The 19,578-nt window shown below is 42.2% G+C and overlaps 1 protein-coding gene across 2 annotated transcripts in view; it reads right to left on the bottom strand.

The window, feature by feature from the left end:
* The window catches only part of LOC147698758 (trifunctional purine biosynthetic protein adenosine-3-like), a 376,225-nt gene that overhangs the window by 3,953 nt on the left and 352,694 nt on the right, over positions 1 to 19,578 (bottom strand). For both annotated transcript variants that reach the window (XM_086935329.1, XM_086935328.1), the window contains exon 21: positions 5,859 to 5,974. In XM_086935329.1, coding sequence (XP_086791455.1) covers positions 5,859 to 5,974 — 116 coding nt within the window. The remainder of the gene's footprint in view (positions 1 to 5,858; positions 5,975 to 19,578) is intronic.

Here is a 19,578-nt window from a genome sequence, read left to right as displayed (position 1 = left end):
GCGTGGTAAAAGCATGCGTTGTAACGTCATACATCCTTAAAAACTGTACTCTGGGAATGCTAGCGCCAGGATGCCTGCTAGGTGACAGGGCGCTTTATAAATGAAATAAATAAATAAATAACATTTATCAAGGAAATTACCTCTCATTATTGACAACAATAACGTCTTCTGGAATTCCGCAGTGCTCAAACCCTGTTAATACCCTTGCCATATTGATCATGTGCTGAGCTTTTATGTTGTTTGTGACCTCTATCCCCAAGAATCATCAATGATTTGTCTCGCAAACCATCCCCTGATCTGTCCCCCTCTAAAAAGCCCGTCTTTATTGACTGTATTGGATATAAGTTATTTCAGAGAACAGGGGTCCTAAGGGTTTACAATAAGACAGGAGAATAATAATATAGACTACAATCAGTGCTATATTTTTTAGAACGCCCAGCCGGACGTGAATTTATTTAAAGGATAATGTAGAATCGTGTTGACCCAGAGAGGGGCCAAGATAAACAGCAAGATAGGGTACAGTCCTGTACCTATCCCAGAAAGGTTTTAGAAAAAGTAAGTCTAAGTCAGGGAGATGGAAGAAAGGAAGAAGTTTTTCAGGCAAAAGACAAATTATTGAGCCAGAGGGTGACTTGTACTTTCAATAGATAATTACAACAAATTCACCCTGCAGTGTAGACAATTACAATTATGCATATTAAATCATATGTTACACTGCACAGTGCGTCAACGTTTCGATCCCTAAGGGCTCATAATACACTGGGATCATCATCAGGACAATTATAAAATTAATGCCTGTAAAGCCTGGCGCTAAGGCATGTAGTCGCCTGGAGTAAGCACTGCTTCCTATGGCCGGCGGAGGGGAATATTCTTGCCGGTTCAGTCAGCTGGCTACGTTTAATGTAGCCGTTAGGATGGTGTATTATCCTTCGTTTTGGCAAAGTTATCCGTGTCGTAGGAGCGCGATGTCTCCTTTCAGTTCTGACACTCGAGGTTGCTTGCTTCTTAATGAAAGCGGCAGCGGGGCGGGGTTTTGGCGGAAATGTCCGTGTCCAAGGAGAAGGATGTCTCCTTTCAGTTATTTACACAAGAGGTTGCTTGCTTCTAGATGGAAGCGGCGGCGGGGTGGGTGAAGCTCGATGGACTTCTACCCCCTTCACTGGCAGTGCAGGTCCAGTGGACTGCCAGTGAAGGGGGTAGAAGTCCATCGAGCTTCACCCACCCCGCCGCCGCTTCCATCTAGAAGCAAGCAACCTCTTGTGTAAATAACTGAAAGGAGACATCCTTCTCCTTGGACACGGACATTTCCGCCAAAACCCCGCCCCGCTGCCGCTTTCATTAAGAAGCAAGCAACCTCGAGTGTCAGAACTGAAAGGAGACATCGCGCTCCTACGACACGGATAACTTTCCCAAAACGAAGGATAATACACCATCCTAACGGCTACATTAAACGTAGCCAGCTGACTGAACCGGCAAGAATCTTCCCCTCTGCCGGCCATAGGAAGCAGTGCTTACTCCAGGCGACTACATGCCTTAGCGCCAGGCTTTACAGGCATTAATTTTAAAATTGTCCTGATGATGATCCCAGTGTATTATGAGCCCTTAGGGATCGAAACGTTGACGCACTGTGCAGTGTAACATATGATTTAATATGCATAATTGTAATTGTCTACACTGCAGGGTGAATTTGTTGTAATTATCTATTGAAAGTACAAGTCACCCTCTGGCTCAATAATTTGTCTTTTGCCTGAAAAACTTCTTCCTTTCTTCCATCTCCCTGACTTCGACTTACTTTTTCTAAAACCTTTCTGGGATAGGTACAGGACTGTACCCTATCTTGCTGTTTATCTTGGCCCCTCTCTGGGTCAGCACGATTCTACATTATCCTTTAAATAAATTCACGTCCGGCTGGGCGTTCTAAAAAATATAGCACTGATTGTAGTCTATATTATTATTCTCCTGTCTTATTGTAAACCCTTAGGACCCCTGTTCTCTGAAATAAGTTAAACTAACCCATGGTCCGAAGGCCTTATATTGGGTTCCCTTGTGTTCTAAAATGTATTGGATATAAGAGCATTTTTGCAGTCTAGACGATGTAGCTTCACATTGACTCTTGGTGTCCACTAATTGTTGCGTTGTGTCAAAAGCAAAGACTGCTTCTTTCTCTAAAGGCACCAGTGTATTCTGTTCATTTTGAAATGCACGTTTTAATTGCATCCTCACCTAATTACCTAAGATCTGCATCCCCCCACTATGCCACCTTGGAGTCTACTCACTCCACTGCCCTGTTATTCTTCTATTATAATGTTACCTTCAAAGTCAAGACCGGTGTGATGCATTATGTCAGCATTGCTCTTCAACCTAGTAATCAATTCGGTGATGTGATACATAACTGAAGACCAGGCCAAACACATCTGATGGACCTTATGCTCTACACTGGAGGACCTTGACTATGTGGATGATCTAGCTTTGCTTTCTCACACTCACACCAGCATGTACAAGAAAAGACGTCTGCCTCAACATCTATGCACAGCAAGTGCTTCTGAAGACCAGCACACAGAAATCAGAAGTCATGCCATTCAACATCCCAAACCCTTCACCAATCAAGGTAGATGGAGAGGACCTAGTCCTGTCTGAAGAGTTCATCTACCTAGGCACTACGATCAGACATGATGGAAGGGGAGGCTATGGCATCAAGACCAGACTGAACAAGTCCATGAATGCCTTCAGGAAGCTTAAATGGGTAGAGGTCATCTCAGTACAGGACGTACACCAAGGCTTTACCAGAGCTGCGTTCTGTTAACACTCTTGTATGGATACAAATGATGGAAAGAAAAATCACCAAAACGTCAGTTTTCAACATGTGTAACCTAAGAAGAATCTTGCAATTTTCTGGCAGCGAATCATCTATTACAACTAACTGCTCATCAGACACCATTGTTATGAAAAAAAGATGGCGATGGATTGGACATACCGTCAGAAGACAACCAGACTTCATCACAAGAACAGCTCTCCACTGGACCCCCAGAAGTCAAATGGAGAGGTAGGCCAAAGAACCCCTGGCGGAGAACTGTGGAAACAGAAATGAAGACCCTGAACTGCAGCTAGGGCAGTTTACAGAAACTTGACCAAGACAGACCGCAGTGGAGGTCCTTCGTTGCTGCTCTACATAGCAATATGCATCGAGGGCAGCAAGTAAGCCCTGCTATCCATTCTATCCTTACTATGTTATGTTATTAATTTTTTTATATAGCGCACGGATGCCGCAGCTAAGAGGCGTCCCGGCGCTTGGAGATCTGAATAACACAACACATATGAGAAGGCAAAGGCAAGAAGACAGACTAAACTGTGGAAAAGAGGAAGGGCTGAAAGAATAGCCTAATGTATCCTTTGACACAAACGTTTAGTCTGAGAGAGCTTCAGTTTGAAGCCTCCACAGCAGTGTTTTGGGCCTGATGTTTGTTTGGGGGAGTTCCGGGGAGGCGAGGGAGGTAGAGATTTGGGAGAGGAACCTACTTATGTATATCTCCAAAATTGCATCTTCATTATTGGTCAGGTTGTCAGTCCTCTCCAGTATGTAGTTAAGTCTTCTATAGGTATGTCAGTGAGAGTAATTAGAGTTAAAAAAATTCAGCCATGTGTTGTGGCCTTCACACATCTACCACGTTAGTCTGCTGGTTCAATATGGCTGCCATCGCTGCTGTTATCTTCGGTTTAAACCCAGTTATAGTGAGAAACCTGTCCAATTGTCCTTTTACAAAACAATTAAGGTCCCCACCCATATGAATCTGGTGTCCAAGTATGGATAAACCACCTGCAGCACCTCCCCAACAAATCCCCTGTGATCAATGTTCAGGAGTATATGTTCACCCAACAGGTCTTGATGCTGTCTAGGAGCCCAAAAATTATGGAACATCTCCCATGGGGGTCTGAAATCACCTCGTTGTTTACAAGGGTTCAACAGCAGCAGTCCACACCAGCACTTTGTTTGAATAATTGGAATAACAGGATGCAAAGATGTTCCCCCTCCAATTCTTTCTTAATTTGTTAACCTCAGATTTCATTGGGTCCTTCTGCCTAGCAATATGTATTCCCTGCTGCTTAAGGTAAACATGCACTCAGTAGTGCTGGGTTAAATATTCAGGCCCTGTACAGTCTACAATGCTCCTGTATTTCTACACATTATTTACCTGCTGCTTGACTTGGGATGTGTCTCTGTAGGTCCCCTGTGGGCTGGTGTCTGGTTTTCATTCCTGGATACTTCTCATGTTGCAGACGAGATATAATAAACATTTTTGGCAAAATATATCCCAGCATTAAACAACAGCCAGTATTGTTTGGGCCCAGTAACACAGGCTGTCACTAGATGTCTTGTTGGACCTCTTTTGGCCACATATGGTACTTCACCCTGCAACTTGACCGAAAAAAGAATATAGAACAATAATGAAAGCAGGGGGTTGGGGAACTGGGGATCTGTGTTTGAATCTGGAATTAGCATGATTGTTTAATTTCTCCTGAGGGCATGGATTGGTGTGCTATATAAATAAAAGCTAGAAATGTGAAATGCCATGAGCAAGTCAGCAGTGGTCTCAGGGGGGTGGTGAGGGCCTTGACAAGAGTTGTGGGAGGGAAGGGGTGAAGAAGGGAAGCACGGGCAAGCAGTGTTGTGAACAAAACAGCAGTGGCCTCTGAGGGGTGGTGGGAGCCTGGAGCAGTGTTGTGGGAGGGGTGTGAGGGGAAGGCATGGGAGAAATCAAGGGACCAAGCAAATGAAGGGACGGACTGCAAGCAAATGAAGCAAAAAAAGTTTCATTGTTCAAGTAAACATAACACTTAGGGAGCAAAGACGCAGTTCAATAAAAAAATAAAGAGTTCTCTCTAAGTATAAATAACCTAAACAGCAAGAACACATGTAAGAGGTCCAGTCCTCATGGGAGGATACAAAATTCCAAAAGGAGAGACTACTAAGTGCATTCTCCAATGAAAAGTTAGCATTTCTAAAGGACAGCAACAAAAATCGATAAAAAAAAAGATGGTCGTCTTTTTAAGCCCATATCCTAGATACAGCATGTCTCGTAGAGACAGCGCAAGCGCTGCCTAGGAGAGACCTGACAATGGTACCCTCCTGCATTGTTATGCCGGACCATAAAATCTCAGCCTATTATATTATAGCTTATCGCACCTTAAAATTGTCAGCCTTGGGAGTGGTTGCAGTCTGCCATAAAATATCTACCTTCTATGTTTCATGTAACATGCAACAAAATGGCGACTCAGGCGTCTCTACAGAACAGCAGTCTTTATTGTTGGTGTGGCTCTTTTAAATGACATCCTGCAATGATGTAGTCCCCCACAGCATGGAATCCATGTATTGGTGCAGCTGAAAAGGCGAAAGTGGCAATGATGCTGCCTATCACAGATGGTCTAGGCATTCAAAATGGCGATGCAGATTGGGCAAACAATGTATGAAGTGTGGACGGATAGAAACTGGACATCTGCCACAGGACCGGGCCAAGACTAGGCAGGACTTGTCAAAATGATGGGACATTTCATGACAGGTGAAAGATTGTGGTTCACTCGTCTCTGGTGTATTAGGTTGGATACGTACTGAGTCAGCAGAAGTATTTTAGTAAGATTTCATATGTAGGAGAAGACAATCCTTGTTTAAACAAAATTATAATTCTATGTTATAGCCATGCTCGAGCATTTGGCTTCAAAGCCCCAACCTTAAATTATATGCATTTAAGCAGAAATGTTTGTTTTGTTTCAGTCGTACCTGACCAGCGGATAATTGGAAAGCTGTGCTCTGCTTTTTGGTTATAATATTGAAAATATTTACAATTTGGCAAATAGCTACTCACGAGTAAGAAATGTACAGTGCAACCAGTGACCCGCACTCCAGCCTGCAGCGCCTGCTTCTTGGCATCCGCCCCTTTGAATGAGGGCAACAGCGATGGATGAATATTCAGTATCTTACCTAAAAAGGAAAATGCATTAGAATACGGATTATGATCAAGTTTAGTTTATTGTTTTCATGTAAAAGTATTTTACACTCGTTACAGCGAAATCAGATTAATAATATGAATGTACTTATTAATAATAGTGGGGATGCAATAATTGGAAGGATACAGGTTTGGACTTGCTTACATAAGCGCATAGCATTAGGTAAGAAAAGTGAGATTTAAGTCAATGACTAGGAAAATGGGTAGAATTGGGTGGCGGGCAGTAATGTCGAGTTAGAAGCCGGTGGTCTGAGAAAAGGGAGCAGGTTTGTCCAACATCACAACAAGGCAGCCAGCATATAGTGGTAATATTTTAAAAGCTCTGACAAAAAAGGGTAGTGGACAAAAGAAACATGAATAATTCCAGTAACTGCCATAATCAGTTTTGTGAGCAGTGTTATCCTACAAATCCATAGAATTTGACTGCATATTTGTTGATCCCACTATGATCTTACTTCAAGGTAATGTAGAAATTTAGCATCGTTTACATCAGGGGCCCGATTCATACACATTTTGGTGTACAAGTGGGACTGAAATACAGAAAAATCACAAATCTAGATCCAAATTTACAAAGATGAGGAAGGGTGAATGAAAAGTTGTTCTGTGGGCATATTGTTTGGAACTATGCAGATTTGTTTGCAGTACTGGAGGGGACCAGATAAATGGTCCATGCAAATAAAGTAAGCAACCACATAACCGTAGTTGTGTAGGAATTAACAAAAAATTACTCTCCTCTACGTTCCACTAATAAACTTAAACCAGGTCTAGGTGTGTAGAAAATATAGGAAAGTGCATGGAACACTTCCATTTAAGCAAGGACTTTGTGGGAAGACTTTCCTTGGAAATGTGTTCCATGTGACGATAACATGAGTAAACATGTATTTGGAAACATTTCAGAAATATCTTAATCTTGTGCATGTGGATTCCTGCTCACTTCAGAGAATCCACAAACACTGGTGTGAGGCAAGCAGATGTCTGCTATGAAAGTTACACGACCATGTTTTAAGCTTATGTATGCCTAATGTGCATGCTTTTCTCGAGGAGTAAGTATGCCTGTATCCATAAGTGTTCCATTGGAGTGTTTTTCTGTGAAAACATCTCTTTTATGAATTCTATTTGTGCATAAACATGTCAGCTCTGCTTGCAGCTATTCAGGTAACACTCTCCTATCACTTATGGCTTGATTTGAGTCAGATTGAGTATCTCTGACCGGTCTTTCTGATTTTGAGTGATCCTGTGGTAATTTGGGTCTGAAAACACCGGTACCGGGTATAAACCAGCAGGAGGCTGTGCAGGAAGAGAAACCCTACACACAACCTCTACAACCTCTAGGGTGTTCCGATCACACCCTAACTGTGCCTACCGTCCTCTGCACCGCCAGCAACTAGAACTTTGGGTCCACTATCAAGAAGGGCGAGACCAGGACAGTTGAAGAAAGCTTTATTAGTTTGACACCATAATCCAAGACAACAACAGAGATGAGATGAACACAGTATCAGCCGAATTACAAAAGTCACAACTGATTCTCCAGTATGAACGAACCATACTCTTCATTTCCCCCCCAATGTTCCACCATTACCACAAATTCCACACTCGTTTAACTTTCTTTCTTCATTATTCTCCCCTTGACAGATGCAAATGCAGTATAAACACCTCCGAAATGCCACTCTCCAGAACACCCTTAACATCATGGAGAGCACCAACACTTTCCACCTCTCATGATTATCTCCCAATTCTGAGCAACTCTCTGGCAGCCAACATACTACAGCGCTAGGGCTCCCATGTGCTGCTTACTCAGCAGTTAATAAATAAAAGCTTTAAGCAGGCCAGATGCAGGGAAAATGGCGAATTTGGTATAGGAAAAACAGGTCTTCAAAGTTGTTCCCCATTCTGACCTGTTAAATTCGCATTTTGCAAGTATGGAATTTCCTGTCAGAATAATTATTTCCAGCTTTCCGCCCCCCCACCCCCACCCAACCATTCCATCTTGAGATCGGGATTTAAATGGGGTACCATCTTAACCAAGAGCGTCCCCTGTTCTCCAGCCTTACTGTTTCCAAGGACTGTTCCTTCTCACCAACCACATCCATTGAAGGTCTTGAGTTCTTTACAGGTGATTTTTTTACCACACTAAATATACCTTACTGTATATCTTCTTGTGTGGATTTCAACAGCAATACTAGTCTATTATTTTGGAGATGACCACACAACCCCTTTGAGCTATACAAACTAACCTCCAACAATCGTTCTTCAGAGGGACAAGTCTATCATTGTTTCAAGAAAATCCTTCCACACGCAACTCACCTTTAACTATATAGTATGCACATGATAGCTCTCGTTTCCCGGTCCATTTTCAATACAGATACTCATGAATCCTTTAAAACTCCTTTTGAGACGCCGGCCCACTTACTTATTCTGTTACAGTCTCAAAAGGTTGACAAATGTTCATTTTCTTAATTCTGTATATGTATGTGTATATATATATATATATATATATATATATATATACAGAATAAAACAAATGAACATTTGTCAACCTTTTGAGACTAACAGAATAAGTAAGTGGGCAGGAGTCTCAAAAGGAGTTTTATATATATATATATAGTTAGGATTTTTTCTCTATGGAACTTTTGAAAATTCTATGTCTAATAACTTTGGCGTTTGTGGACGGAATTGGCTGAAATTTTCAGGAAAATGGCACATTTTGTTTCTGTCAAAGAATCAAAAAAGGGTCTTGACTCGTTACTCAGTGAGGCTGAGTCCAACTAATATTAATAATCAAAAAAGGGGGCCAAAACTGGGGTTTCAATGCAAGAACTGGTTTAAATTAGGGTTATTTCGATTGAATCAAAAAAACCGGTTGACTTATTGAACCGAGCAAATTTTATTTGTTGCAAACGGTCTTGTTTTCAAATATTAACACATTGTTTTTAGTGCGTGAAAAATACAAAAATGAACAATGAAATACATTTTATATACAATATATACAGATATATAAATGCGACATATCATACACACTTGGCCATACATTCATACACATACAATACAGAAGAAATGAAAAATACAAAACAACGCTGTGTCCAAGCAACTAGCAAAAAAATCAGCAGAAAAGAATATTTTCTGTTTTATAATGTCGTTGTGTTTGTCATGAGATCCCTCATGAAACCAAGTTAATGAACACTCTATTTCGACAGAATAAAGGTAGCCAGAAGCGGGACAGAAAAGCTGGTCGACGCGTTTCAAACCCCTAAGAATAAGTGGGGTTCTCCTCAGGACCGGATGTTGGTTCTGAAATGTTAAAAATAACTAGCTTTAGCAAAAGAGTTATCGAGCAACTATCAAGGCAATAAGACAAGGGCTCAACTACCAGGGGGACAGCTGGCACTCCCTACCTCAATCCATAGATTCAATCGACAACGTGCGGGTGGTTAATCAATGCCGTATTTCCCAGCAGGGTTTTGCAGCAACTGTGTGAGACAACAAAACACGTACAACCACGTTTTAGTATAGTGCGCAACTCTCAAACAACATTCATCCTGCTCTCCAGGGGAGCGTAACCTTACCTGAAAGCGGGCGGTTTAAATGGCGCTGCTTTGTTGTTTGCTTTGAGCGGCTGCTCGTATTCTGTAGGGAGGGAGCGAGAACTTGTGTTAGTGAAACATAAAATGAACGTGGGCGATTTAGATTCCACTTCAATCGGGTGGGCATACCGAGGTTCGAGCAAGGCAGACGTCCTTCTCTCTCGCTGGTGTGTGCGAATCCACCATCTGGAGTCCTCGAATGGGGGTGTGGCTCCAGTACTACCTAGTTGGTGTATGAGGCGGAGCGGGGCCCAGGGATTCTGGGACTTGTAGTCCAGTGGCAACACACTGGAGGCAGAGTGTCAGAAGAATGCTGATTTACACAATCGGTTTGTAAATTTCGGAAATTTCGTTAAGTCCTCTAGTGGCAGTGTTAAACTTCATGATGAGCATAGCTTCGCGTTGTGCTAATCTTGCTTCAATGTCCCCTCCTCTAGGGTCATTTTCAATTTTGGACACAACGGTCCAACGCAAATCAGTAATGGCATGTTTGCATCTAGTCCAATGGTTGACTAAGGGGGCATTCTCTACCCCTCTCCGGATCCGTGATTTGTGTTGCGTGATCCTGGTCCTTATTTCCTGTGTTGTTTTGCCGATATATACTGAAGGGCAAGGGCAGGTGATGGCATAAACGACGTTTTTTGATTTACAGTTTGTAAACGTCTCATGTTTCCAATGAGTGTCCTCAAATGTGAACACAGTGTCTTCAATAGTTTCGCTGCAGCACGTGCACGTTCCGCACTTGTGGTGCCCTTTTGGTGAAGGTAGACCAAAGATACTTTGTAATGTGGGAGCCTTCGTCGTTGGTAACGCTGCTCTGACAACGTAGTTGGCAACACTTTTGTCCTTTTTGTATGCAAAGAGGGGTGGGGCTGCAAGGTCCTCATGGAGATTTTTTAATAAGTGCCAATTAGACAGAATGAGCTTTCTGTGTGCGTTGGCTGCCGGGCAAAAGGTGGTGACACAGACTACCCTTTTGATTTCAGGTCTCAGTCTTTTTTCTAACAGTGTCTCCCGCGGTGTCCACCACGCTCGTTTGAGTGAGTTTTTAAGCAATTTCTTAGGATAGCCTCTTTGGATTAAACGATTCATTAGACGTTCAGCGTGAATGAAATACTCTTCTTTATTTGAGCAATTCCGATGGATTCTTAAGAATTGTCCAAAAGGAAGGTTTTGTTTTAAGCTGCGGGGGTGGTTGCTACTAAAATGCAACGCTTTGTTCCTGTCCGAAGATTTTCGGAAAAGTGTTGTACTTAGGCCCCCTTCACAGGGTGCCACTTTCACATCTAAAAAGTTGATGGATACATTGGATGCTGAAACTGAGAACTGTATGTCTATTGTTCTAGAATTGAGCCAGCTGACAAATTGACCCAGATCTTCATGTCCTCCTGACCAAATCAAGAATATATCATCAATATAACGCATATAATGCGAAATATTCTTGTCAAAAGGATTGGTCTGGTAGATAAATTTCTCTTCGTATAGCCCCATAAACATAATGGCTAACTCCGGGGCAAAGGGACAGCCCATTGCCACCCCTTTGATTTGATAAAAGAACTCCGAGTCGAAAGAAAAAAAGTTCTTCTTTAGCGCAAAGCCTGCCAAGTCAAGGATAAATTTGGTAGGGACTCTCATAGGTCTTTCCCTTTTGTCCAAGAAAACTGACAAAGTTTCCAGTGCTTGTTCTTGAGGGATCTGTGTATATAAAGACACCACATCGAGTGTCACCAAAAGTTGACTACTTTGATCGAATTTAATGGTGGAAATACGATTAAGGAAAGCAGTGGTATCTTGAAGATGAGCCGGAATAGTTTCAATAAAGGGTTTCAAAAAATGATCAATATATTTAGCCACAGGCTCGAACAAGGATTCGCAACCTGAAATGATGGGTCGTCCTGGGGGTTTTATTTCATCTTTATGTAATTTAGGAAGAACGTAAAAAACGGGTGTCCTTGGGTTTTTGTTTTGCAAGAATGCGTACTCCTTGGGACCTATAATCCCTTCTGAATAGCCCCTTTGAATGATGTCGAATAGTTGATTTTGTAGTTCAGATGTAGGGTTCTTCCCTATGCGCCTATAGCAGTCCAAATCGTTGAGTTGACGGTGGACTTCAGATTTGTATTTGTTGATGTCCCATATGACCACCGCTCCGCCTTTATCGGCCTGCTTGACCACGATGGTAGTGTCATTTTTCACTGCTATAAGTGCGTCTTTTTCCGCTTTGGAGAGATTGAATTTGACAAAAGACTTCTTTTTTTCAATTGCTGAAATTCCTGATAACACAGTTGTTTCAAACGTTGAAACTTCCTTTGGGATTTTGGGTCCTTTGGGGCAGAATGTGGACTTTTTCTTTAGGCCTGTAGTTTCTTCATATGTGTTTTCCATGGTGTCTTGAAAAAATGTTTTTAAACGTATTTTACGGCAGAACTCCAATGTTTCTAGTTTCATACGAGTGAAATCCGTAGGTCTTGATGGGACATAGTTAAGTCCTTTAGTGAGAATAGAGATCTCTGCCGTCGATAATATTCTATCTGATAGATTATAGATTGGTGAGACTTCTAGTTGTTGTAGGATTTCTGGCGTGTCCTCATTTGCCATGGTTGTGTGAAACGGACTCGGCCTCTTTTCTGTTGGCCCCGTCCTAAAAAAGGTTGTTGATTTTGGCCTTGTTGTTGGTACTGATTAGGTCTACTCCCTGATCTATTTTCGTTTTGACGATTACTGTTGTCAGGTTCACTACCAGAGGAAGATGTAGTGTCTGAAAAAGTTAGAAATTTACGGCGCGATCGTCCTTGGTTGTCCTGTAAATAACGTCGTGAATCAGAATGCGTGTAGAAATCCTTATTAAGAAATGGATATATGGATTCCAAAGAGAAGTTCTTTTTGTCTGTTTCAAATTTATTGTTTTTTTGGGTCACTGTAAAATCCTTGAATTCTGAAATTTCCTTATCGATTTTTTCCAAAAGGGCTTTTGAGTCAGTGATTAGTTGGTTGGTTTCGATTTCTTTTGTTAATGTTTCGATCTCCTCTAGTTCCTTAAGAGATATCCTGTGCGCAGTCTCAATTGTAAGGACCATGAGATCCCTGCTGCACTTGGTTTCCACTCCACTAAAGGCTTTTCTGTATACTGGGTCGTCCGTGAAGACAACTGGTATATTGCGAATCACCAGGCCCGCCGGAATGGTGCCGGACTTGAGGTGTTGCAATAAAAAATGTCCGTGTAGGTCTGTGCGTATTTGTTTCTTCCGTAGTCGGGTAAGTTTGTCAGATTCGTTTTGAGTGCTGGCTGTGAGACTGAGAGTCGCCGAGCTGAAAACTGGAGGATCCCTAATCAAATTCTTAATATGCTCTTCGCTAAAAGATACTGCATCACTTTCAGCCATATCAAACAAGTGGGACACTTAAACACAAAACACATGGACTATGTGACAAAAGTGAAAAGGTAAAAACCCTTTAATAAGTAACACACTGAGTGCGCACACACAATGGCCAAAACCTGGCCACCCAAAGTCTAAATACACCAATACTACCCTGTGGTAGAAACTACTACCTGAACAGGACCTCGCGGGTGTTCACCCGCGCGAAAGTCAAAGAATCAAAAAAGGGTCTTGACTCGTTACTCAGTGAGGCTGAGTCCAACTAATATTAATAATCAAAAAAGGGGGCCAAAACTGGGGTTTCAATGCAAGAACTGGTTTAAATTAGGGTTATTTCGATTGAATCAAAAAAACCGGTTGACTTATTGAACCGAGCAAATTTTATTTGTTGCAAACGGTCTTGTTTTCAAATATTAACACATTGTTTTTAGTGCGTGAAAAATACAAAAATGAACAATGAAATACATTTTATATACAATATATACAGATATATAAATGCGACATATCATACACACTTGGCCATACATTCATACACATACAATACAGAAGAAATGAAAAATACAAAACAACGCTGTGTCCAAGCAACTAGCAAAAAAATCAGCAGAAAAGAATATTTTCTGTTTTATAATGTCGTTGTGTTTGTCATGAGATCCCTCATGAAACCAAGTTAATGAACACTCTATTTCGACAGAATAAAGGTAGCCAGAAGCGGGACAGAAAAGCTGGTCGACGCGTTTCAAACCCCTAAGAATAAGTGGGGTTCTCCTCAGGACCGGATGTTGGTTCTGAAATGTTAAAAATAACTAGCTTTAGCAAAAGAGTTATCGAGCAACTATCAAGGCAATAAGACAAGGGCTCAACTACCAGGGGGACAGCTGGCACTCCCTACCTCAATCCATAGATTCAATCGACAACGTGCGGGTGGTTAATCAATGCCGTATTTCCCAGCAGGGTTTTGCAGCAACTGTGTGAGACAACAAAACACGTACAACCACGTTTTAGTATAGTGCGCAACTCTCAAACAACATTCATCCTGCTCTCCAGGGGAGCGTAACCTTACCTGAAAGCGGGCGGTTTAAATGGCGCTGCTTTGTTGTTTGCTTTGAGCGGCTGCTCGTATTCTGTAGGGAGGGAGCGAGAACTTGTGTTAGTGAAACATAAAATGAACGTGGGCGATTTAGATCCCACTTCAATCGGGTGGGCATACCGAGGTTCGAGCAAGGCAGACGTCCTTCTCTCTCGCTGGTGTGTGCGAATCCACCATCTGGAGTCCTCGAATGGGGGTGTGGCTCCAGTACTACCTAGTTGGTGTATGAGGCGGAGCGGGGCCCAGGGATTCTGGGACTTGTAGTCCAGTGGCAACACACTGGAGGCAGAGTGTCAGAAGAATGCTGATTTACACAATCGGTTTGTAAATTTCGGAAATTTCGTTAAGTCCTCTAGTGGCAGTGTTAAACTTCATGATGAGCATAGCTTCGCGTTGTGCTAATCTTGCTTCAATGTCCCCTCCTCTAGGGTCATTTTCAATTTTGGACACAACGGTCCCACATTACAAAGTATCTTTGGTCTACCTTCACCAAAAGGGCACCACAAGTGCGGAACGTGCACGTGCTGCAGCGAAACTATTGAAGACACTGTGTTCACATTTGAGGACACTCATTGGAAACATGAGACGTTTACAAACTGTAAATCAAAAAACGTCGTTTATGCCATCACCTGCCCTTGCCCTTCAGTATATATCGGCAAAACAACACAGGAAATAAGGACCAGGATCACGCAACACAAATCACGGATCCGGAGAGGGGTAGAGAATGCCCCCTTAGTCAACCATTGGACTAGATGCAAACATGCCATTACTGATTTGCGTTGGACCGTTGTGTCCAAAATTGAAAATGACCCTAGAGGAGGGGACATTGAAGCAAGATTAGCACAACGCGAAGCTATGCTCATCATGAAGTTTAACACTGCCACTAGAGGACTTAACGAAATTTCCGAAATTTACAAACCGATTGTGTAAATCAGCATTCTTCTGACACTCTGCCTCCAGTGTGTTGCCACTGGACTACAAGTCCCAGAATCCCTGGGCCCCGCTCCGCCTCATACACCAACTAGGTAGTACTGGAGCCACACCCCCATTCGAGGACTCCAGATGGTGGATTCGCACACACCAGCGAGAGAGAAGGACGTCTGCCTTGCTCGAACCTCGGTATGCCCACCCGATTGAAGTGGAATCTAAATCGCCCACGTTCATTTTATGTTTCACTAACACAAGTTCTCGCTCCCTCCCTACAGAATACGAGCAGCCGCTCAAAGCAAACAACAAAGCAGCGCCATTTAAACCGCCCGCTTTCAGGTAAGGTTACGCTCCCCTGGAGAGCAGGATGAATGTTGTTTGAGAGTTGCGCACTATACTAAAACGTGGTTGTACGTGTTTTGTTGTCTCACACAGTTGCTGCAAAACCCTGCTGGGAAATACGGCATTGATTAACCACCCGCACGTTGTCGATTGAATCTATGGATTGAGGTAGGGAGTGCCAGCTGTCCCCCTGGTAGTTGAGCCCTTGTCTTATTGCCTTGATAGTTGCTCGATAACTCTTTTGCTAAAGCTAGTTATTTTTAACATTTCAGAACCAACATCCGGTCCTGAGGAGAACCCCACTTATTCTTAGGGGTTTGAAACGCGTCGACCAGCTTTTCTGTCCCGCTTCTGGCTACCTTTATTCTGTCGAAATAGAGTGTTCATTAACTTGGTTTCATGAGGGATCTCATGACAAACACAACGACATTATAAAACAGAAAATATTCTTTTCTGCTGATTTTTTTGCTAGTTGCTTGGACACAGCGTTGTTTTGTATTTTTCATTTCTTCTGTATTGTATGTGTATGAATGTATGGCCAAGTGTGTATGATATGTCGCATTTATATATCTGTATATATTGTATATAAAATGTATTTCATTGTTCATTTTTGTATTTTTCACGCACTAAAAACAATGTGTTAATATTTGAAAACAAGACCGTTTGCAACAAATAAAATTTGCTCGGTTCAATAAGTCAACCGGTTTTTTTTGATTCAATCGAAATAACCCTAATTTAAACCAGTTCTTGCATTGAAACCCCAGTTTTGGCCCCCTTTTTTGATTATTAATATTAGTTGGACTCAGCCTCACTGAGTAACGAGTCAAGACCCTTTTTTGATTCTTTGACTTTCGCGCGGGTGAACACCCGCGAGGTCCTGTTCAGGTAGTAGTTTCTACCACAGGGTAGTATTGGTGTATTTAGACTTTGGGTGGCCAGGTTTTGGCCATTGTGTGTGCGCACTCAGTGTGTTACTTATTAAAGGGTTTTTACCTTTTCACTTTTGTCACATAGTCCATTTGTTTTGTGTTTAAGTGTCCCACTTGTTTGATATGGCTGAAAGTGATGCAGTATCTTTTAGCGAAGAGCATATTAAGAATTTGATTAGGGATCCTCCAGTTTTCAGCTCGGCGACTCTCAGTCTCACAGCCAGCACTCAAAACGAATCTGACAAACTTACCCGACTACGGAAGAAACAAATACGCACAGACCTACACGGACATTTTTTATTGCAACACCTCAAGTCCGGCACCATTCCGGCGGGCCTGGTGATTCGCAATATACCAGTTGTCTTCACGGACGACCCAGTATACAGAAAAGCCTTTAGTGGAGTGGAAACCAAGTGCAGCAGGGATCTCATGGTCCTTACAATTGAGACTGCGCACAGGATATCTCTTAAGGAACTAGAGGAGATCGAAACATTAACAAAAGAAATCGAAACCAACCAACTAATCACTGACTCAAAAGCCCTTTTGGAAAAAATCGATAAGGAAATTTCAGAATTCAAGGATTTTACAGTGACCCAAAAAAACAATAAATTTGAAACAGACAAAAAGAACTTCTCTTTGGAATCCATATATCCATTTCTTAATAAGGATTTCTACACGCATTCTGATTCACGACGTTATTTACAGGACAACCAAGGACGATCGCGCCGTAAATTTCTAACTTTTTCAGACACTACATCTTCCTCTGGTAGTGAACCTGACAACAGTAATCGTCAAAACGAAAATAGATCAGGGAGTAGACCTAATCAGTACCAACAACAAGGCCAAAATCAACAACCTTTTTTAGGACGGGGCCAACAGAAAAGAGGCCGAGTCCGTTTCACACAACCATGGCAAATGAGGACACGCCAGAAATCCTACAACAACTAGAAGTCTCACCAATCTATAATCTATCAGATAGAATATTATCGACGGCAGAGATCTCTATTCTCACTAAAGGACTTAACTATGTCCCATCAAGACCTACGGATTTCACTCGTATGAAACTAGAAACATTGGAGTTCTGCCGTAAAATACGTTTAAAAACATTTTTTCAAGACACCATGGAAAACACATATGAAGAAACTACAGGCCTAAAGAAAAAGTCCACATTCTGCCCCAAAGGACCCAAAATCCCAAAGGAAGTTTCAACGTTTGAAACAACTGTGTTATCAGGAATTTCAGCAATTGAAAAAAAGAAGTCTTTTGTCAAATTCAATCTCTCCAAAGCGGAAAAAGACGCACTTATAGCAGTGAAAAATGACACTACCATCGTGGTCAAGCAGGCCGATAAAGGCGGAGCGGTGGTCATATGGGACATCAACAAATACAAATCTGAAGTCCACCGTCAACTCAACGATTTGGACTGCTATAGGCGCATAGGGAAGAACCCTACATCTGAACTACAAAATCAACTATTCGACATCATTCAAAGGGGCTATTCAGAAGGGATTATAGGTCCCAAGGAGTACGCATTCTTGCAAAACAAAAACCCAAGGACACCCGTTTTTTACGTTCTTCCTAAATTACATAAAGATGAAATAAAACCCCCAGGACGACCCATCATTTCAGGTTGCGAATCCTTGTTCGAGCCTGTGGCTAAATATATTGATCATTTTTTGAAACCCTTTATTGAAACTATTCCGGCTCATCTTCAAGATACCACTGCTTTCCTTAATCGTATTTCCACCATTAAATTCGATCAAAGTAGTCAACTTTTGGTGACACTCGATGTGGTGTCTTTATATACACAGATCCCTCAAGAACAAGCACTGGAAACTTTGTCAGTTTTCTTGGACAAAAGGGAAAGACCTATGAGAGTCCCTACCAAATTTATCCTTGACTTGGCAGGCTTTGCGCTAAAGAAGAACTTTTTTTCTTTCGACTCGGAGTTCTTTTATCAAATCAAAGGGGTGGCAATGGGCTGTCCCTTTGCCCCGGAGTTAGCCATTATGTTTATGGGGCTATACGAAGAGAAATTTATCTACCAGACCAATCCTTTTGACAAGAATATTTCGCATTATATGCGTTATATTGATGATATATTCTTGATTTGGTCAGGAGGACATGAAGATCTGGGTCAATTTGTCAGCTGGCTCAATTCTAGAACAATAGACATACAGTTCTCAGTTTCAGCATCCAATGTATCCATCAACTTTTTAGATGTGAAAGTGGCACCCTGTGAAGGGGGCCTAAGTACAACACTTTTCCGAAAATCTTCGGACAGGAACAAAGCGTTGCATTTTAGTAGCAACCACCCCCGCAGCTTAAAACAAAACCTTCCTTTTGGACAATTCTTAAGAATCCATCGGAATTGCTCAAATAAAGAAGAGTATTTCATTCACGCTGAACGTCTAATGAATCGTTTAATCCAAAGAGGCTATCCTAAGAAATTGCTTAAAAACTCACTCAAACGAGCGTGGTGGACACCGCGGGAGACACTGTTAGAAAAAAGACTGAGACCTGAAATCAAAAGGGTAGTCTGTGTCACCACCTTTTGCCCGGCAGCCAACGCACACAGAAAGCTCATTCTGTCTAATTGGCACTTATTAAAAAATCTCCATGAGGACCTTGCAGCCCCACCCCTCTTTGCATACAAAAAGGACAAAAGTGTTGCCAACTACGTTGTCAGAGCAGCGTTACCAACGACGAAGGCTCCCACATTACAAAGTATCTTTGGTCTACCTTCACCAAAAGGGCACCACAAGTGCGGAACGTGCACGTGCTGCAGCGAAACTATTGAAGACACTGTGTTCACATTTGAGGACACTCATTGGAAACATGAGACGTTTACAAACTGTAAATCAAAAAACGTCGTTTATGCCATCACCTGCCCTTGCCCTTCAGTATATATCGGCAAAACAACACAGGAAATAAGGACCAGGATCACGCAACACAAATCACGGATCCGGAGAGGGGTAGAGAATGCCCCCTTAGTCAACCATTGGACTAGATGCAAACATGCCATTACTGATTTGCGTTGGACCGTTGTGTCCAAAATTGAAAATGACCCTAGAGGAGGGGACATTGAAGCAAGATTAGCACAACGCGAAGCTATGCTCATCATGAAGTTTAACACTGCCACTAGAGGACTTAACGAAATTTCCGAAATTTACAAACCGATTGTGTAAATCAGCATTCTTCTGACACTCTGCCTCCAGTGTGTTGCCACTGGACTACAAGTCCCAGAATCCCTGGGCCCCGCTCCGCCTCATACACCAACTAGGTAGTACTGGAGCCACACCCCCATTCGAGGACTCCAGATGGTGGATTCGCACA

This window comes from Lissotriton vulgaris, chromosome 8 (assembly GCF_964263255.1).
Source record: "Lissotriton vulgaris chromosome 8, aLisVul1.2, whole genome shotgun sequence".
NCBI lineage: Eukaryota > Metazoa > Chordata > Amphibia > Caudata > Salamandridae > Lissotriton > Lissotriton vulgaris.
This window is presented reverse-complemented; position numbering and strand designations above follow the sequence as displayed.